At 32.8% G+C, this 21,151-nt stretch overlaps 1 protein-coding gene and 1 long non-coding RNA gene across 3 annotated transcripts in view; one reads left to right on the top strand and one right to left on the bottom strand.

Annotated features, from left to right (window-relative positions):
- Nucleotides 1-10,203, top strand: part of smtnl1 (smoothelin-like 1) — a 13,513-nt gene extending 3,310 nt beyond the window's left edge. Inside the window, 4 exon segments of the mRNA NM_001013321.1 lie at nt 1,719-2,281; nt 2,848-2,962; nt 8,646-8,797; nt 9,841-10,203. Of these exon segments, the coding sequence (NP_001013339.1) occupies nt 1,719-2,281; nt 2,848-2,962; nt 8,646-8,797; nt 9,841-10,174 (1,164 nt within the window). The 3' untranslated portion in view covers nt 10,175-10,203.
- Nucleotides 10,204-20,006: 9,803 nt separating this feature from the next.
- Nucleotides 20,007-21,151, bottom strand: part of LOC141377492 (uncharacterized) — a 42,984-nt gene continuing 41,839 nt past the window's right edge. For both annotated transcript variants that reach the window (XR_012389674.1, XR_012389675.1), the window contains one exon: nt 20,007-20,078. This is a non-coding gene — a long non-coding RNA (uncharacterized lncRNA). The remainder of the gene's footprint in view (nt 20,079-21,151) is intronic.

Here is a 21,151-nt window from a genome sequence, read left to right as displayed (position 1 = left end):
TTTGTACAGTATACAGTATTCAACTGTAATATTCACTGTATTTTGCAGTTATATAGTGTTACTGTATTTTAAAGTTGCATTGTGAAAATTACTCTATTACAGTGAATATATACGGTACTGTTAACACATACACAGAGAGCTAAATGGTGCTGTAAATTTAAACAAATATTTTTGCTGTAATTGACTGACAGTAAGTTACTGGCAAACTGCTGCTGGTATTTTACTGTAGATTCTACAGAAAATTGGATCCCAGGTACCAGCATTCAAAATATCTTCCTTTGTGTTCAACAGAAGAACGACACTCAAAAGGTAGAGGAGGGAGAGTAAATGATGAGAGTATTTTTAATAAATGCTGCTTTGATGAACACAATAATTTTCTTTAAAAAGAAACATGAAAAAAACTGACCCCAAACTTTTGTAATGATATACAGTATATCTTATATTATCTTATATTAACACTGCATTCTGCATGAAACATTTCTCATTTGAGAGACCCGAAACCTGACTAATGGCAGAAAAAAACTGCTATGATATAATAGTTGTATATTCTACACTGTGTCTATATGAGTTGTAATGTCTTTTAAATTATAAATTATAAGCAATGTCTTACTTCATGTATCAGAAGCTGCTTTACTTAATATACAAATCAATATTGTGTTTCAATTCCTAGAGATGGGTTGCGGCTGGAAGGGCATCCGCTGCGTAAAAACGTGCTGGATAAGTTTGCGGTTCATTCCGCTGTGGCGACCCCTGATTAATAAAGGGACTAAGCCGAAAAGAAAATTAATGAATGAATATTCTGTTTCATAGTTTATGTTGAGACTGTTCACCTATTTTGTCAAATAAATGGCAAGCTGCCAGTCAGTGTTGTATATTCAAATTTTTTTATATATATTTAATAAATGCTGCTTTAATGAATAGAATAATTTTCTTAAAAAAAAAAAAACATGAAAAAAATGACCCCAAACTTTTGTAGAGTATATACCGTTAAAGTCAGAAATATTAGCCCCCTACTTACTTTTTCCCCAATTTCTGTTTAATGGAGAAAATACTTTTTTTAACACATTTCAAAACATAACAGTTGTAATAACTCATTTCTAATAACTGATTTATTTTATGATTTTTATTTTATCTGATGACAGTAAATCATATTTTACTTGATATTTTTCAAGACACTAGTATACAGATTAAAGTGACATTTAAGGGCTGAACTGGGTTAATTAGGTTAACTAGGCAGGTAAGGTTAATTAGGCAAGTTATTGTATAATGATGGTTTGTTCTGTAGGCTATCGAAAAAATATATAGCAAACATGCAAACTCCACACAGAAATGCCAACTGACTCAGCAGAGGCTCGAGCAAGCAACCTTCTGGAATAAATGATTAAATCAAATGACAAACTACTTTTGAACAGTTGTTTTAGAGTGCAATAGCAATTTTACAATTTGTACTGTATTTTTGATTAAATAAATGCAGCTTTAGTAAGCAGGTTTATTTTAAAAAATTTAAAAATGACCCCAAACTTTTTGACCGGTAGTGTATATAACATCATGCGCCTCATTTTAAATGTTTGAAGTAACTAACAAATTTTCATTTTAGACACACAAACAGAAAATTCAAATTTATGTAAAGGCATGCAAAAGATAAACAATGAACAAATGCTCTGTATTTTTACATAACAAAAACATTGATTGTTATCCTATATTTGGGCCCTTCACAGGAATCCAAACACACGGAGTCTCAGGAGCCGGCTGACTCAGAGCCAAGAGGTGGAGCTAACAAAGACAACAAAGAAAACCAAGAAAAAGAAGAAGCTCCAGCCAATGACACCGAGGCTTGTGAGCAAAAGGGCGGAGTCCCAGAGAACACTAACACAGTGGAAGAGAAAGAGAAACAAGAGATCACAAAAAATCAAACTGGAGATGTAGAAAAAGAGACAGAGCTAAATGATAACAAAGAAGGTGAGATAAAAGAAGAAGGAAAAGAAAGTAGCAATGACCCACCTGAGAATGAGAACAATTCCTGTGACAAAGAAGGACAATTTGAGGAGAAGCAGGAGGAAAAAAGGACAAAAGAAACTGAATGCAAAACTGAAAAGAAAGAAGATGAGAAAGACACAAAACAAAGTAGTGATGAAGTCAAGAAGAAAACTGAAAATCCAGGAAGAAAAAATGCAGCAGCTTCATCCTCTGCTCTTAGAGCTTCTACGAAGTCATCTGTCTCGTCACGTTCAGCTCGACCATCGGCCAGGAGAGACGCCATGGCCAAGTTTCAGAAAGAAGAGTAAGTCATCCTAATAAATCAATAGTTCACCTAAATATCTCAATTCAGCCATTATTTACTTACCCTTGACTTATTCCAAAACCATTTGGGATTCCTTCATCTGTTCAACACAAAATAAGATATTTTGAAGAATGTTGGAAACCTGTTACCATTGACTTCCATAGTAAGAAAACAAATACTATGTAAGTAAGTGATTACATGTTTAAAGCATTCTTCAGCATTATCTTCTTTTGAGTTCAACAGAAAAAAAGCTATTCAAACTGGTCTGGAACAAGTCAAGGGTGAGTAAATGTTGGCAGAATTTTCATTTTTGGGTGAACTATCCCTTTGACATCCTCCTGTATCATTCTAATACAGCTCGTAATCATATTGTTCACTGACACAACACCATGCTTAGGAGTCTTGATCATCCACATACCTGTTATATTCTTTAATGTGTAATCAACATTGCCATCATTACTACTGATTTATGTTTGTGGAATAGATACATTTGTTCACAGGTAAGTCTCTGGCTGATACTGTATGATGTCTGTACTGTGTCTTTACTATATGTTGGTCTGTTGTAGGACTCCAGGTGTCCGAAACTTTAAGGTTCAACGGACGTCTGTAGGTATAGCTGGTGGAGCATCAATCAAACAGAGAATTCTCAACTGGTGCAAAAGCAAAACACAAAAATATGAGGTACATACTTTAAACCTCTGTTTGTCGATTAAACTGTTAGTTTAATAAAAGAGTAAGTAAAATTTTGTCATTATTTACTGACATTTACTGTTAAAGTCCCCTGAGATGTTCGTTTATCTTTGAAACAAAAATTAAGATTTTTTAAAATACTTTTATTTTAGTTTTTTTTTTAAGTACAACAGAACAAACAAACAAACAAACAACATTGTCTCAGAATACACACTTTGCATGTAAACATATGCATTGACCATGGGTTCAGCTGTTGGAGATAGAAATGTAGTGTTACAGAGTATGTAGTCATCAAGAAGTCCTAAAAGGTAGTGTTCCAGTTTTCATGAGAGATTCTAAATATGGATTGAGCATGCTTTATGCCAAAGTATGTGAGAATGGGTTCCCATAGCGGAGAATTTTCCTTTAGAAATGGAAGGGAGATTTCCAGTTTTTTAGTATTAGCTGCTTGGCCACAATTACAGAGTCAGGGCTTGTTGGGGATGTTTTGGAAGGGTGAGAGAGTATTCTGAAACACCAAAAATAGCAAGCTTTGTGTCTGGTATTAGGGAAATGTTATGGGCCTTCACTGTAAAAAATGCATTTCTTACATAGATTTTTTGTCTTGTTTCTAGTCCAAATATCTAAAAATTATTTTATCAAGAAGCATTTTCTAGGCAAACAAAACATAATGTCTTGTTTTCAGAAATACTATGCCAATATTAAGTGAGTTTTTCCTTAAAACAAGCAAAATAATCTGCCAATGGGGTAAGAAAATATTTTGCTTGTTTTAAGGAAAAACTCACTTCATTTTGGCCTATTATTTCTTAAAACAAGACAATAGGTTATGCTTGTCTAAAAAATCTTTTTGATTTAAGATTTTTTTTTTATATTTGGACTAGAAACAATCTAAGTAAGAAAAGCTTTTTTTGCAGTGTTGGAGTATAAATCAAAAATGTTTGTGCAAAAATCGAACAAAGAGGACCAAAATGCATAAGCTGTGGTAACCTCTATAATTTTACACTTATCACACAGAAGTAAAATAGAGGGAAAATTTTGGTTTTGGTATAGTGTAGACGATGAATGACTTGAACTGTATTAACTGGTGCCTGTTTACTGAACAGGACCGTACTGCAGTCAGACACTTATCCCATAGTTCCTCTGATATCTTAGTTCCAAGTTCACCCTCCCAAGCCAGTTTAAATTTCCCATTAGAAGCTGAGACAAAGGTTTCAAACAACCCAACAAATTTTGAAATGAGATGAGTGGACTGAGAAGGATTCAGGAAAACATCGAAAAACACATGAAAAACAAACAAAAAAAAATGTGAATGGGTAGATTAAATTTTTCTGAAAAGATATTTAACATTAAAAGATATTTTAGATGAAATCAGAGAGCTCTCTCATCTTCTATAGACAACAATGGCACCTAGACACTTTATTATAATGGTCCATTTGAGTATTAGTAGACTGTCTGCTAAATATCTGTTGATACTGCTCCTTCAAAAGACATTTAACTGACTATAAGAAACTTTGCAAGTACATGTCTGCTTACACTAACCCTAACCCTAACTCCAACCAAACAGTCTACTTATAATCTAATGACAATTAGTTGGCATGTAGATGCAATGTAACTTAATTCAACAAACTGACCATCACAATAAAGTGTGAACAAGGAATCAAAACATTGTTAAAACATTTCATGTTACATCAGTGGTTTAACTGTTAACCATTTGAAGCTCCAAGAACACTTTATCTTTAAAAAATGGGTAATGTTTTTTGTCTACTTATTATTCATGTGACATTTGTATGCTGCCCTGCTGACTCTAATGGAAAAAAAAACCTTGCACTGCCCTTTAACTTCAACTATTACTGTTGAACCACTGAAGTCACATGAAATGTTTTGACAAAGTTTTTGGTTCTTTTTCTGGACCTTCATTGTATTTTGACCGTTACTGTCTATAGCAGGGGTGTCAAACTCAATTCCTGGAGGGCTGTAGCCCTGCACAGTTTAGTTCCAACCCTGCTCCAACACACTTACCTGTAGGTTTCAAAAATGTCTGAACGACTCAATTAGTTTGATCAGGTGTGTTTAATTAGGGTTGGAACTAAACTGTGCAGAGCTGCGGCCCTTTTGGAACTGAGTTTGACACCTGTGATCTATAGCTATCCGAGAACTTTCGGATTTCATGTAAAATCTTCTAAATTGCTTTCTGAAGATAAACAAATGTTTTAGGGGATTGGAATGACACAAACGTGAGTAATTAATAACATAATTTTCATTTTTGGGTGAACTGACCCTTTTTAATAGCTGCTTATCTGTTGTGATTGAGTTTCAAATTGCATTATGGGACCTTGATTTTTGCTTATTCAACTTTTAACAGAAGAGCTTAACAAAGTGACTTTTATTCAGATTTGTAGTTTTATGAAACCAATATGTTGTATAAGTAATACTATAATAGCAGATAGCGTACTGGTATAGTTCATTGCTCAGTTTTGTGTACAAGGTCCCGTAAGCTCAAAAAAAAAAAATAATAAAAATAAATCATAAACAACAAGACACTGTTTATTAACATATATATTCTTACAGTCAAGATTTAAGTGAGAACCCCCAAAACCCCAAACCCCCCTTACATCTTGATTTGCATTGATATACTGAATTTTATAAAACAGACAAAACAGAGCTGTGAGGATCCAGCTCAAGGCCCTAAATTACTTTCAAAACTGACTTACTAAAGTTATTTCTAACTTTTTTTTCCTAAAGTTTTTTTGCACACATTATTCTTTTGTTCCTAACAGTCTCATTTGTACTATAACTTCACTATGGCACTACCCAGAACACGGTCTAAGCCGCAGAAAATTGTTGATGACAAGAAGATATTTCTTAATACAATAGAAGACTGACCACACTTTTCGGAAATAATGGGGAATTGGGACTTGTTATTTATGTCTAAATGCAGAAAAAAAGCTGATTTAAGTAGCTGATTGAAACTTGTTTCCACATTTTTGTAGAATGTTCATTGAGTTCTAAACCCCCCTCTAGTGGCAGTAATCATAAAATGCAAGTTTATGTGACGTGTGTGTGTGTTTTTCCCCACAAGAGGGTATCAGAGACACTCAAAAAAGTAACATTTCTCAATTAGACATTTTAAAACCAGGACTGGAGGGAAGGATGAGAGTTAACTTATGATAACGTATAGCTAAATTAAGCTTGCAGAGAGTTGCAAAGACCAAGTCATGTTTGATTTCTACATGACATGATCCTGTGTCACTCATAAAATCATTTCAGGAAAACATACATTTTCAAACACAAAAATAAACTTTAAAAAATGTAAAGTGTTCCATGACAGAACAAAACATGAAGAAACGGAATATTTCAACTAAGCATTCTATTCATTTATATATATATATGTATATATATATATATGTATATTAGGGGTGTCAAAATTAATTGTTTCTTCGGTGCACCACGATGCAGACGCGGACAATAAGTTATAGGTTCAGTAATAATCATAACCGGTTATTATGTACTGAAGTCATTTATCTCCTATGCGCTCTGTCACGAGGGAGGTGAGCTCGAGTATTTACAACACTCAGCCAACTCAGGGCCGGTCCGTGGCATAGGAACCATAGGCAAATGCTAAGGGTGCTGTATATCCAGGGGGGCGCCAGAAAGGAGCGCGGTTTAGTTGGTTTTGTTTTCGATATTCCTGACACACATTTAGTTATAGACGGCAATAACTCAAAAACCTCTTACCCTAAAAAGATCTAAAGTGTGTTTTCTACAAAAAGACAAAGCTAGTTATGTTTCACAGCTGTCTTTCTTTTTTTCGCTCGACATTACGAGCACTGCTCTGTTTAAGCCCTCGCAATATGTGTTTAGCCGGGAGAGCTCGCGCTGAGAGGAGCTCTCAGTAAGGGACCGTCGGAAAAGTGCTTCTTTTTTCTTTTCTTTTTTTCATTTTTCTGCTCCACTCAGCGCAAGCTCTCCCTGTTGCGAGGGCTTAAGTGCGTGTGTGCGTGTGTGTTTGTTTCTTTGGTGCTGTCTATGTTTGTGTATGTGTTTGAATGAGAGACAGTGTGGCACTGTGTGTCTGTGTGTTTTTACAGACAGCTTGTTATAGCCTCCCCCCTAAAATATAACACTGTATATGGAAAGCATCGTCAATGCACCGGGATGCACTGAGATATCGAATTGAACTGAATCGAAGGCATGATAATCGTAACTGAACCGAACCGTTAGACCAGTATAGGTTCACACCTCTAATATATATATATATATATATATATATATATATATATATATATATATATATATATATATATATATATATATATATATATATATATAAAATTTGCATTTACTTGAGCTTAAAACATAACACCTGAAATATAACAGTCCTGCCTGCAGTAGATATATATCATTGGTGATGTTTACAAATTGAGTCAAGTGTCCCAATATGACCCTGTCCCAAATAGTATCCTTAACCCTTGCAGTCTTTTCTGGTCCACAGTTTTATGACAAAATGTTGCTTTGAATGTTGGGAAGAAGTCTCCTCAAAGCTCTCCTTCCCTCATGCAGTCTCTGAAGATCATAGTTCACAAAAAAACAAAAACAAAACAAAACAAAAAAAAAGAATACTCACTATTTACTTTACTTACGAGTTACATTTTTCTGTTGAACACAAAATAAGATTTTTAGATAAATGTTAAAAACTTGTAACCAATGTTTCCATTTTACCACAAAAAAAAATAAAAAAATCCTTTGGAAGTCAATCGTTGCATGCTTGCAACATTTTTTTCAAAACAACTTTTGTGTTCAGCAGCAAAATGAAACTCAGATTTGTGACAAAAGTGAGGGGTGAACAAATGATCGCTACTTTTTAAGTTTTGGGTGAACTATCCTTTTATCAGCCAAAACAAAGGTGCATGCGAGTCTTGAGCACTCTTGTGAAGAACTAAAATGATGAATGGTATGCCCTACAGTCTTGTGGACTTAACAGACATGAGTTGTGCCATTTGGAACCAGGCCATGAGTAGGCCCACATGGAATCTGTGCCTGCAGATTCTACCTATGCTTATGTAAATGTATACTTCGGTAAATGTGTGCAATAAACATATTTATTCAGATTTCATATTAGATCATTTTAATTTTAAGTTTACTATATTAAAATTATATTAATTATACTTGTTTACATTATTATAAAAATCATTCTTCAAAATATTAGAATTTATTTTTACTTTATTATTTTTTTTTTTTTTAAATTCTGCAAAGAAATAGCAGAAAATGTCCACAGATTCTGTCTGGCCCTGGCAAACACCCAGATGATTAAGACACACCCAATAGCTCAAATTACACACAGCTGATTGAAGAACCACAGTTATTTTTACACTCATGTTAAAAATCTTTTGACAGTAAGTAGTTCAAATTTTAACAAATTGGTGGCTAATTAATTTGAAATGTATTATTCTGATTTATACTTTTTTGTTGTCTCCTCACACCCCACCAAGGGTTAGATTTACCTTTGGAGCTTTTGACTCTTTTCTTCTAAAATCATGTTTTAGAAAGACATCCTGCACAATTATCCTGCCACCTAAAATCGGTTGTGTATTTTTGCTTCTCAGATTAAATTCAATTTATGATGATAGCAATTTTCACATATTCAGTGACATGTTTATGTCTATCTTTTTCAAAGGGCGTCTCCATAGATAACTTCTCTTCTTCTTGGAGTGATGGTTTGGCATTTTGTGCTCTTGTCCATCGCTTCTTTCCATCTGCTTTTGACTTCTCCACCCTTAAAGCCAGTGAACGAGAGAAGAACTTCACTCTGGCCTTCAGCACAGCCGAGTATGTTGACACTAAAATATATGTCAGGCCCGTAGCAATTGGAGGGTTTGGGTGGTTCGAAAGACCCACTGACAAAGGTCCAGAATTTATCTCAAACATGAGCTCACTTGTCCTATTTTGACTGCTAAGACATTATAAATTGTCAAAATAGCACATAAAAAGCTTTAAGACCAAGCGGAATCTGACGTAAGTGAAGTCATCTTTCACTACTGCATTGTTGTAAAAAAAAATATATAAAAAAAATAATTTTACACTGAACTTTTGTTTAAAATCTTGGATCTTATTCTTGAAAGAATTTTTAATGTGTATATATATATATATATATATATATATATATATATATATATATATATATATATATAAATTAAATTATTATATTATTATTATATATATAATTTTTTTTTACAAATTTTAATACTAATTTGGCTGTTGTTGTTATCTATGATTTTTTTTTACAAGAGAATCTATGTTCAATATTTAATTGGCCAAATTCTGACTGAGGAAAGTTGAATGTGCTGCTCAATTTGTTATTTGCCTAATAAATAAAAGGTTAAAAAAAATTTATTTAAAACTTTATTTCATAAAGTTCTAATTTATTAAATAAAAAAAAACTCTTCAATCTTTTTCTAATGATATATAATATAATACATTTGTATTTTAAAAAATAAGTACTTTTTTCTTCATATTTCTTTATTCTAAATCTTAGATACAATAACGTGTTTATTATGATCATCTGACAAGGTAATCCAGCAAAAAAATTATGCTTAAAATGTCACTAAATGCAGTATTTAAGCCTCATAATAAAATAGAAAATATAGCGAATAACTACGAAAGGTCCACTTCTAGAGAAAAAAAGAACCACCCCTTTCACCACGCTGGCTATGGGCCTGTATGTGACTATGGGAGATGCATGAGAATGTGAAGAATATTTTTTTCTGCATTTGTGTTTCTATGAGTAGATGTCGAACGTCTAACAGTCTAAAGTTAAAAAGACAAAAAAGAATACAAAAGCCCAAAACGCTCTCTTTCTCTCTTATTTACAGAACTCTTGCTGACTGCTGCCCCCTTCTGGAAGTATCTGATATGTTACTAATGGGCAAAAACCCAGACCCTCTGTGTGTTTTCACCTATGTACAGGCTCTCTGTCATCACCTCTCAAAGATAGAGAAAGAGAGACGAGAGAAAGAGAGCTTAGAAAAGGACAAGGGCAAAGATGAAGGGGTTTCAGAAGTAAATGAAAAAGGAGACGGAGAGAGGGAAGAGAGGGAACAAAATGAAAACGCAGAGCAAACCGGAACAGATTCAGCCATGAAGACTGAACAAGAGACAGATCAGAATGAAAATGTAATAAATGTGGATGTTATGGATGAGAAATAAAAAAGGTGAATGAATGACTGGGAGAACACTGAAGAGGAATGTGAGAATAATTTATTCTTGTCATAATGTGGTTTTATGAGCATGTAGTCATGTTTGTATCTCGTGTGGTTGACCACTGTTATTCTTGGATAAACTGTTTGTATAGATGTGTCATATACAGTTGAAGTCAGAATTATTAGCCCCCTGAATTATTAGCGCCCCTGTTTATTTTTTTCCCCAATTTCTGTTCTGTTCTGGGAAGATTGTTTCAGCACATTTCTAAGCATAATAGTTTTAAAAACTTATTTCTAATAACTGATTTATTTTATCTTTTTCATGATGACAGTAAATAATATTTTACTAGATATTTTTCAAGACACTTCTATACAGCTTAAAGTGACATTAAAAGGCTTAACTAGGTTAATAAGGTGAACTAGGCAGGTTAGGGTAATTAGACAAGTGATTGTATAACAGTGGTTTGTTCTGTAGATTATCGGAAAAAAAAATTTGCTTAAAGGGGCTAATAATTTTGTCCCAAAAATGGATTTTAAAAAATTAATTACTGCTTTTATTCTAGCCAAAATAAAACGAATAAGACTTTCTCCAGAAGAAAAAATATTATCAGACATACTGTGAAAATTTCATTGCTCTGTTAAAAATCATTTGGGAAATATTTCAAAAAGAAAATAAAAATCACAAGGGGGCTAATAATTCTGACTTCAACTGTATATATACAGATTTTCATTCTGTTGCTAGGACACGTGAGCGTTTTGCATTCAAATATTTTTATATTTTGTTTGGTTTAACTTTAAATTCATGTATTAAGTTAACCTCAAATTATCAGCATTAAGCCTGTAATTCTGAAATGAACAATATATAGATGCAGATCGCTGACTCACTTTGAGCCAATAAGGTTGGGCTGTAGTGCATGGGTCTTTAACTCATTGCAAAACCTCTCAAACTCAATTCCTGGAGGGCCGCAGCTCCGCAGTTTTGCTCCAACCCTAATCAAACACAGCTGATCCAACTAATCAAGATGTTCAAGACTACTAGTGACTACTAAATCAGCTGTGTTTGATTAGGGTTGGAGCAAAACTGCAGAGCTGCGGCCCTCCAGGAATTGAGTTTGAGAGGGTTTGCAAGGCGTACAGTCTGCAAAGTCTTCAACCAACTAGCCTTAGCAGTAGAAGCTAAGAAGAGGGCCATTAGGTCAGATACAAAGCTGCAGAGAAAGCCACAAGATGGCTATGGATAAAGAGGGTTGATTGGTGGTTAATTGGTACTGGGAGGCAATCTGGGGTCTGATCAACCTCAACTGGGTCACCTGGGTGAGGGTGTCTGATGCTAATGTTTTCTCTTGTCTTTATGCTAACTACATACAATCTAAGAAAAGTTACATGAAAAGTTCACAGTGCATCAGACTAGACACATTTGTATAATTACAATGCATTTTTGATCATTTGAATTAACAGATGTTAAACCATATCACTGTCAAAATATTAAAAACACATTAAAAAAAGTTTCCAGAAAATCTGTATGTTTCATGGTCAACACTTTGGTATGAGTCCTGATTAGATCCTAAAGCTTTTCTGACTTCTACTATTCTAAACTTTAACAAACATTCTAGGAATGACAGGTATTCCAGTCATGCAAACAAAATTATGGGGTGCATTATGACTGCGTACTTCTTCACATCACTACTAGACACTGTAAACTCTTTTCATCCATGAACCCCTTGTTTTATTTTAAAATGCACTTTATTTTACGAAAGGACGAGGGATGCGTGACAAAACCTCAACCCCCTCATTTCTGACAGGAGCGATCGGGTACACAATAAAACCCAAAAAGTTCAGTTAACTCAAACTGTTTGAGGAAAGGCGGAGCAGTGGCACAGTGGGTAGTGCTGTCGCCTCACAGCAAGAAGGTCACTGGTTCGAGCCTTGGCTGGGTCAGTTGGCATTTCTGTGTGTATGCTCTCCTGTTGTAAGGTTTCCTCTGGGTGTTCTGGTTTCTCACAAGTCCAAAGACATGCAATATACTGTGGGTGAATTGGGCAAGCTAAATTGTCTGTAGTGTATGAGAGTGTATGGGTGTTTTCCAGTTATGGGTTGCAGCTGGAAGGGCATCCGCTGCGTAGAACATATGCTGTATAAGTTAGAGGTTCGTTCCGTTGTGGCGACCCCTAATTAATAAAGGGACTAAGCCTGTTTGAGGAAACCGATTGCAGCAAATCATTTAAGTTTTAAAACAAAATGGTTTGAGTACTGTAAACTTGTATATTTACTGAGTCATATACATATGTTATTTGTGTTGATTTCATCAAACTTTTAAAATATTAGTAAGAATTTTAAGTTCCGTTATCAAATCGGTATGAGTTCAGTTAATAGAACAAATTAAGTCCAAACAACTAGATAGCTACTCAAATGGCTCAGTACTGCTTCTAGCATTAGAGTTAAGTTAACACAAAAATATAGTTAATCAATTCATAATTCATTAGATTTGAGTTCTGCTTAATGTAATCAGTTTATGAGTCACCACAGCTGTTTTTGCTTAAGTTGAAGTATTTTTTTGTTATTATAAGTTGAACTAACTTATTGAATTTATTGTTTTTCACCATTAGGATTTACCCATACACAGTAATCAATATTTAAAGTGGTTAAAAAAAGTTGAAATTGTCCTAATAAAATAAAGGGTGCTTTTTAATAGTTTAAGGACAACTTTGATAAAAAGTTTTGATTTACTTCAAATGTTGACCGCTGTACTTCAATGCAATACAACTGTGACGTCAGCACGGATTGTGTTTAATGCTGCATTCCATACACATCAATAAAATGGCTCACCTCCAACCAATTTCCATGAAAGAAAAAGGAAATATATATAAAAATATATAAAATATAAAATATAAAAATAAATATAAAATATACCTAAACCCCAAATCTCACAAAACATAGTATACCAGTAACTTTTAAGTATTTAAAACTCAGGCATACATACAGACAAATAAAATGTCGCCACTGGCTTGCTTGGTTTGGGACTTGCGGAGCTGCTAATCAATGGATTTTCTCTTCATTGTTTGGACTTTCAGCAGTGAAATTTAAACCACACTGAACTGAACTAAACTGAACTGAACTTAAACTCTGGAAACTGGACTGACACAGTTTCAATGTATTAGAACGTCTATGTTAAGCTGCTTAGACCCAATCTACATTGTAAAAGAGCTATAGAAATAAACATGAATTAAATTGAATGATGCAGCATTCAAAAGTGTAAGGAAAAGGCTAAATATAAAATACTCTTCATAGGAGATTTGTAAGAAATTTAAGGTTTAGGACATTGCAAGTCATCCCATTGTAAGAGTTCTGCCAGTAGTGGGCAGTCGAGCAATGTTATTAATGATGTACAAACCACGTCAACAAGACAGAGTGAAGATAGTGAGGGCAGAGAGAAAAAAAATTATATATATATATATATATATATATATATATATATATATATATATATATATATATATATATATATATATGTATGTATATATATATATATATATATATATATATATATATATATATATATATATATATATATGTATATATATATATATATATATATATATATATATATATATATATATATATATRTATATATATATATATATATATATATATATATATATATATATATATATATATATATGTATATATATATGTATATGTATATATATATATATATATATATATATATATATATATATATATATATATATATATATATATATATATATATATATATATATGTATATATATATATATATATTTTTTTTTTTTTTTTTTTTTAAAGCAGCCAATCCTCTTGCATGAAGTGTACTCTTCTTAGTACACATGCTGTGTAGGGCCTATTTCAGAAATAGCATGAGCAGTATGGCAGTGTCATTCCGCACACTCTCAGTCATAGTGAGTCATAGTAATGCTAAATATTTTTACAGCTCTGTTTCATAACCCAACTAACGACAAGTAATAAGATATATAAGAGTCCATTTGCAAATGGTTGTCAAAAGACAGCAATGGTTACAGAAACGTAGAATGAAACATAGAAAATAATAGGTTTAGCCTAACATGTGAACTGATTCCAAACGACCTGAGAGTGTAATTGATCCAATCATCCACAATAACCATAGATAACAGATAGATTGTCATCCCTCTCTCCAATTTAATCTCTTACATCACAAAGTGATTTCCAGACCAGGAGTCATTCTGAACGCTGTCAGCAGTTTTGGTTTTGATGGCTTTAAAACATGAAACCCTTCAGTTATGCCTGCTTTATGCCAAAGCTAATAATTATTAATGTTTGTGTTAGTTGGGGCGTTGAACAGGAAGTAAAGAATTAAGAGAGAAAAACTATTATGTGTGATGTACATACTGTTCAACCTTGACAATTTAAGACTGTTGACACTGGGGAGTAAATGATTCAGTGGACATCCACATGTTCCAGTCATTTGGGTGCTATATATACGCATAGGAATCTTATCCCTACATCGTTTGCACTCTCTCAAAGTATCTCTCTCAGAGTATCATATTTCCCTGAGTGCGGCTTGTATGAAAGTGGTGAAGTGATCTGATGAGGTCCCGACAGACGCCAGCTCTATCAGGGCATGCAAACAGCAACAGAGAAAGTTAAAAAGGCAGAAAAGGAAAGCAACAGAAGTGAATGAGGAAATCCGTGAATCTGTCTTTGGGGTAAACACGAGGGGTGCTTTCTGCAAATTGTTTCATCTGTCAAGATCTACTGATTACCTCAAGGATCATGCAGTGCTCTAGAAATGTTGACAAGTGGAACATCTCCCTTTATTGGATGGTTAACAGTATTTAATCTTTGTTGATTTTTATTTCCGGGGAGGATTTGAACTGAAGACTATCTTCCAGTTGAGCGTTGTTATAAATTCAGCATGGATTCCACTGATCCAGAGTCCTCCAATTACATGGATTCAGACAGCCTCACTTCGCCCATTCCACAATCGTCGACATCCCGTAAGACCACCCATTACCGTGACCATGGTGGTCTTAGTTATGGTCTGGGAGTCGTGTGGACACATCTCAGACCCTTTCTTCCATTCTTTCTGGTCTCCAGCCTGGTGGTGGCACTGGTCTACCTCCTGCAAGCCATTGTGTATGGAGGGCCTTTCACCGACCCACTGTTTTTTAGCAAATTTGAGAAACGATGGCCTCCACCTAACCAGCAACCAACTGTCACAGAGTCACATGAAGGATCATCTGAGAAGCTTTAATGTGTGGATCTCTGATGAAGGGGGCATTAAACATTTGTTGGTCACCACTAAATATATGCTACACTGGACCTTGTGGAGTGACAAATCTGTGGATACATTCAAAGAACAACTGGATAAAAACTGACCTGAAAGTGCAAGTTATAAGTTTGTTTTCCTTAACTTTGGAATCTAAGGGAAAACATATGCAATGGATCAAGAAGTTTCATCGAAGACAATATAATATTTGGAGGACATCATTTCTTCAGTGACTGTTCTGACTTGCTTTCTCAGTTACATACTGCTATTTGTTTAATATATGCTCTGTGTGCATAATAATGAATTACATATTTTGTGGATAATATTTATTTGGATTAATTTGTTCTAATTAACTCCCAAAATATTGTTGTAAATTTGTTGTGTATATGCCTGCAGTTAATCAAACTATTTTCTATAAAATGTGAGGCAACTGTACAAATTTAATTTACACTGTAATTTGTAGTTCATCTTGGAACTTATTCTTGCAGGGATCGTTCGCTCAAAAGTTAAATTAATTTATCATTTACTCTCCCTCATGTGGTTTTAAAACTTTATGATTTTCTTTCTTCTGCTAAACACAAAAAAATATATATTTTTTGAAGAATAGTAGTTGCTGGGACTCATCGACTTCAATAGTAGGAAAAAGTAGTACGGTCAATTGGTCCCAGCAACCTGCAAGTTTCAAAAACATATTTTTGTGCTAAACACAAAAAAAAAAACGTGAAAAGTGAAGGATGGTTTAATGATGGTAATCGGTTTTTGAGTGTCCTATTTGTTAAAATGTTTGTCAGTTATACATCAGCAGTTTTAAACAACTTAAATATTATTTCACATACACTGTATAACTAATTAAGAGGTGCTTTGGTGCATTACAAATGTATTTGTGTGATATTTCAAGGTCATTTAATGCCCTCTGAGAAAACACAAGATGTTTTAGATCAAATCTGTGAGCTATCTGACTCTCCATAAACTGCAACAGTCCTGAGATATTCAAAGTCCAGAAAAAGAACCCATGACAATGTCAAAACATTCAATGTGACTTCATACAAGACTCCAAAAAAATTATGTCCATTCATAAAAGTGTTCTTGGCATCTTGTGTCATTACAGTTGAACTACTGAATTCACATGGAATGTTTCAACATTGTTTTTGGTTCCTTGAACATCTTGGGACATTCATGATGAGGGAGTTCTTGGATTTCATGGAAAATATCTTAATCTGTGTATTAACGATGAATCAAGGTCTTGTGGATTGGAAAAACATAAGGGAGAGTAATTAAAATCAAATTTTTAATTTTTGGGTGAACTAATCCTTCATAGTTTCTTTGTGAAGCCACCGATGCCACTTTTTTAGTGTAAATTACTATATATGAGACACAATATGAAGAAACATTTGAAAAGTGAAAGATAAAAACACTATGAATAATGTATTGCTTTTGTGTGAAAATAATAGCATAGCATAATGCTTTACAATAATCTTTACAATAATCTAATTTTGTACTGACTCTGATGACCTAAGTCAGAATATATATGAAGAACACTTGTAATCAGTCTACATTCACAACACAAAAAAAAAATACCAATAAGATCATCAGGAATTTCAAAGAGGTTGATTTTTGCCATATTTAATGCCTATGTATACTTTATTTTTACTTCTTTGTGCTTTGTCTAACAGTGTACTGAAAAGATGCAATAATTCCCCATAGAACTTTCCATCGCTGTAAACTTGCCAAGCTCTTTGTGAGGATTTATCTGCTGTACTTTAGTTGATAGACTTCATAACTTCATAAACAATGGTGCACGTTATTTTTTTTAACTCATTTTTTTATTGCACACTAATGATAATACCAATTTAAACTTGTAAAACCAAGCTACAAACTTAGATGTCATCTGAATGATGATGATTGTTTGATAAACTGCACAGGCTTGTTGTACTATGGCTCAACAATTGAAGTTTGACTATAGCCTTCAGTGAGGAAATTTTGGTTAAAACAGAATAGGCCTAATAAAGAATATGTAATCATTATGCAAAAAAAACAAAGGCATATAAATTCCTGCATGAAATGTCTTGGTATATATTTGGGCCAAAATATACATATTTACCATTTAAGGTATTCTATACAAAGTAGCTATAATTACCAATAGGCCTATACTGTATGTCAGGAGATATAAATTAAAAGTTTTTTTTAGCAATGATATCTATGTCATTTTACTATGGGCAAGTGGCAACATATTTAGTTTCACATGTTATGCTTTATGTGAGAAAGATTATACCTTGCAGCCAGTTCTTTATATATAAATACATACACACATACAGTTGAAGTCAACGTTATTTTTGATTAGATTAATTATATATAATTAAAAGACAATTAGCAAAGTTATTTGACAACAATATGTTCTGTAGACAAACAAAAAATAACATTTCTTAAGGAGGCTAATAAAATTTACCTTATACCTAAACATTTTTATTCAAGGCAAACTAAAAGAATAAGTGTTAGAAAAAAATAATTAAGATTTATTAATATTATATTTAAATAATTTATAATATTATAAATATATTATATATATATATATATATATATATATATATATATATATATATATATATATATATATATATATATATATATATATATTACTGTAAACTTGTTATTGGTTTGTTAAGATTATACCTTAACCTTACAGCCAGTACTTCCATTATGCATGTTATGGTGTATGTAGTTGAAGTCAGAATTATTAGCCCCTTTGAATTAATCACCCCTGTTTATTTTTTTTCACAATTTCTGTTTAACAGAGAGATTTTTTTAACACATTTTTTAAACATTTCTAAACTTAATAGTTTTAATAACTCATTTCTAATAACTTATTTATTTTATCTTTGCCATGATGACAGTAAATAATATTTGACTAGATATTTTTAAGACACTTCTATACAGCTTAAAGTGACATTTAAAGGCTTAACTAGTGATTATGTTAACTAGGCAAGTTAAAGTAATTAGGCAAGATTTGTATAACGATCGTTTGTTCTGTAGACTATCGAAAAATATATAGCTTAAATTGACTAATAATTTTGGTCTTAAAATGATTTTTATAAAATTAAAAACTGCTTTTATTCTAGCCAAAATAAAACAAATAAGAATTATCCAGAAGAAAAAAATATTATCAGACATACTATGAAAATCTCCTTGCTCTGTCAAACATAATTTGGGAAATATTCAAAAAATAAAAAAAACAAATAAAGGGGGGCTAATAATTTTGACTTCAACTGTACATACGTCCTCCGGTTTCTCTCACAGTCCAAAGACATGCGGTACAGGAAAATTGAATAAACCTAATTGTTCGTAGTGTATCAGTGTGTGTTAACAAGTGTTCATGGGTGTTTCCCAGTACTGGGTTGCAGCTGGAAGGGCATCAGCTGTGTAAAAAACATATGCTGGAATATCTGTCGGTTCATACTGCTGTGGCAACCTCCTTTGACCACGTTCAAAGGTTTGGGATAAAGACAATTAATCAATAATATTTAATTATGATTGTGAAGAGAATTCGAAAATTGAATGATTTCTGACAGATCATCTGACACTGATGACTGGCATTATGATGCTGAAAATTCAGCTTTAGATCACAGGAATAAATATATATAAAAAAATACTTTATAACAAGTAAATACATGTACACAAGAAAACAATATTAAGGTTTTATTTTGATCATATAAATGCTGCTGGGTGAGCAAAACAGAATTCTTTTAAAAACATAAAGAAAATAAATCATACCCAACACAATCTATTGTACAGTAGTTTTTGAAATTATTATTAGTTTGCAAATATATTTTACAATGTTGTGGTTGCAGACATGTATGTGTTCATTGGTAATGTATGCCTTTAGCTGTATCTATGTGTACCATATTGAAGGGAAAATTTGCATCTAAGAGAGAGAAAAATCTAATAAAACATTTTTTACATGTACTCATTTATAAAAACAGTATTAAGATGTTACATTTTAGGGCTAAAGGCCATAGTGTTCATTGCTATAAAAGGTAATCTGTGTATTGCTCCTATTAGATTGCCAAGTAAAAAAGATCATTTTTTTTCTATAACATAGTGAACTGCAGCTTATGCAGAAGAATACAGTATATCAGAAATGAATTTGGTGTTTTATGGTTGCTTAACATGCTTTACCTTTAATCTGCTCCGAATTAAGGAAAAAAGTGTAAAAATGGTATTAATAGTTGCATATAGATAATTTAACTTCCATCGAACCTTCCAACTGCACAAATGGATTTTTTTAAACTTTAAAATTTCAAATATTGTACTGTACAACTACACTAACAGACTATGTTTTCAAAAAAGGAACCAAATATGTTTTATTTATGGTACTGCTAAAAATTTATTTTAAAGCCTTTATTGACTATGTATTTTAACCAAATGTAATAGTTTTACATTTATTTACACTATATATCATTAGAATATTTATTAAACATTTATAGAGTGTAATAACACTCTATAATTTGATTTTAGTTTTCTATTTAAGGTGCTTAAAAAGAAACATTAATATACACTCACTCACTACGTTCCCTTCAGCTTGCTCTCTTCTTCATCATCAGGAGTCACCACAGCAGAATGGTCCACCCATTACTATACAGAGTAGATTAAATAAATTTACCATGGGGTTCAGAAAATTTCCTCACCTAGAACCTTACCCAACAAACACACATATGATCATGAATAAATTGTGTATCATTATGTGCACATTGGCCACATTTTAAGCCTCTGCAAATTATACATTGTTTCTTTGTTTGGAAACTGATGCAGATTTACACACAGGATTACAATGATTATAATGGCAGCTGTGTGGTGCATCCTTTTTATATGTTTTTGAGCTGTGCGTGCAATGACTATGAATTATTGTAAGGAAGTATTTCTATAAACGATGTAGCAGACTTTCTAAATATTTTTGGCTAACTCAAGCACCTACAGTCAGGGAACTACCCAAAAATGCGCATTTTAATTACCCTTGGTGGTGCTGAAAGACAATATTAGGCTACAATGCTTACAATATTACATTAAAATGATATCAGATGTCTTAGAATTACTGTATTCAGCATTACACCAAATCTGTAGAGGATTTTAATCAAAGCAACTCACATCTCATTTCATTGCAGACATTTTATGACACAGACATATTTCCCTGTGAATTAAACACATAATTGTACTGTAATTTACTTTAGTATAGCTGCCAGACCTTATTGGCCCATGAACATTTTCTGTTTGTTATCAAACTATGTAACAAGAAGCAAATCAATCATAACTTAATGTTAAAAGAGCTATTATTATTTATCAATATGTGGCTCTTTTTGAATTCTCAGAAGCTATGGACATTAAAAATGTAAAACAGGAAATATGTTAGGACCATTGCTTTGTTTACATTCCTCAAAATGGTCTGTAGTATAAGACTATGGTATTTTCCCCCTCTTTGAGGGAGGAGCTATTTAGACTCATTTATAGTCTCAGCCATGGTAAAGCTGATGCATATATTACTTAAAAAATTGCTTGAACAAGTTTTGTTTGACCTATTATGTCTTTCCTCTGATGTACATCTCTCATTATGATGTAAAATTCACCCCACCTTAAAATTCACCGGCTTAATTCTTAAAACGTGAAACTTGATCTGATTTTAATTTAAACTAACTTATCTATGATGACAAGAG

The sequence above is a fragment of the Danio rerio genome, chromosome 14 (genome assembly GCF_049306965.1).
Source record: "Danio rerio strain Tuebingen ecotype United States chromosome 14, GRCz12tu, whole genome shotgun sequence".
Lineage (NCBI taxonomy): Eukaryota > Metazoa > Chordata > Actinopteri > Cypriniformes > Danionidae > Danio > Danio rerio.
The sequence above is the reverse complement of the archived record's forward strand: the minus strand, read 5'-3'. Positions and strand labels throughout refer to the sequence as shown.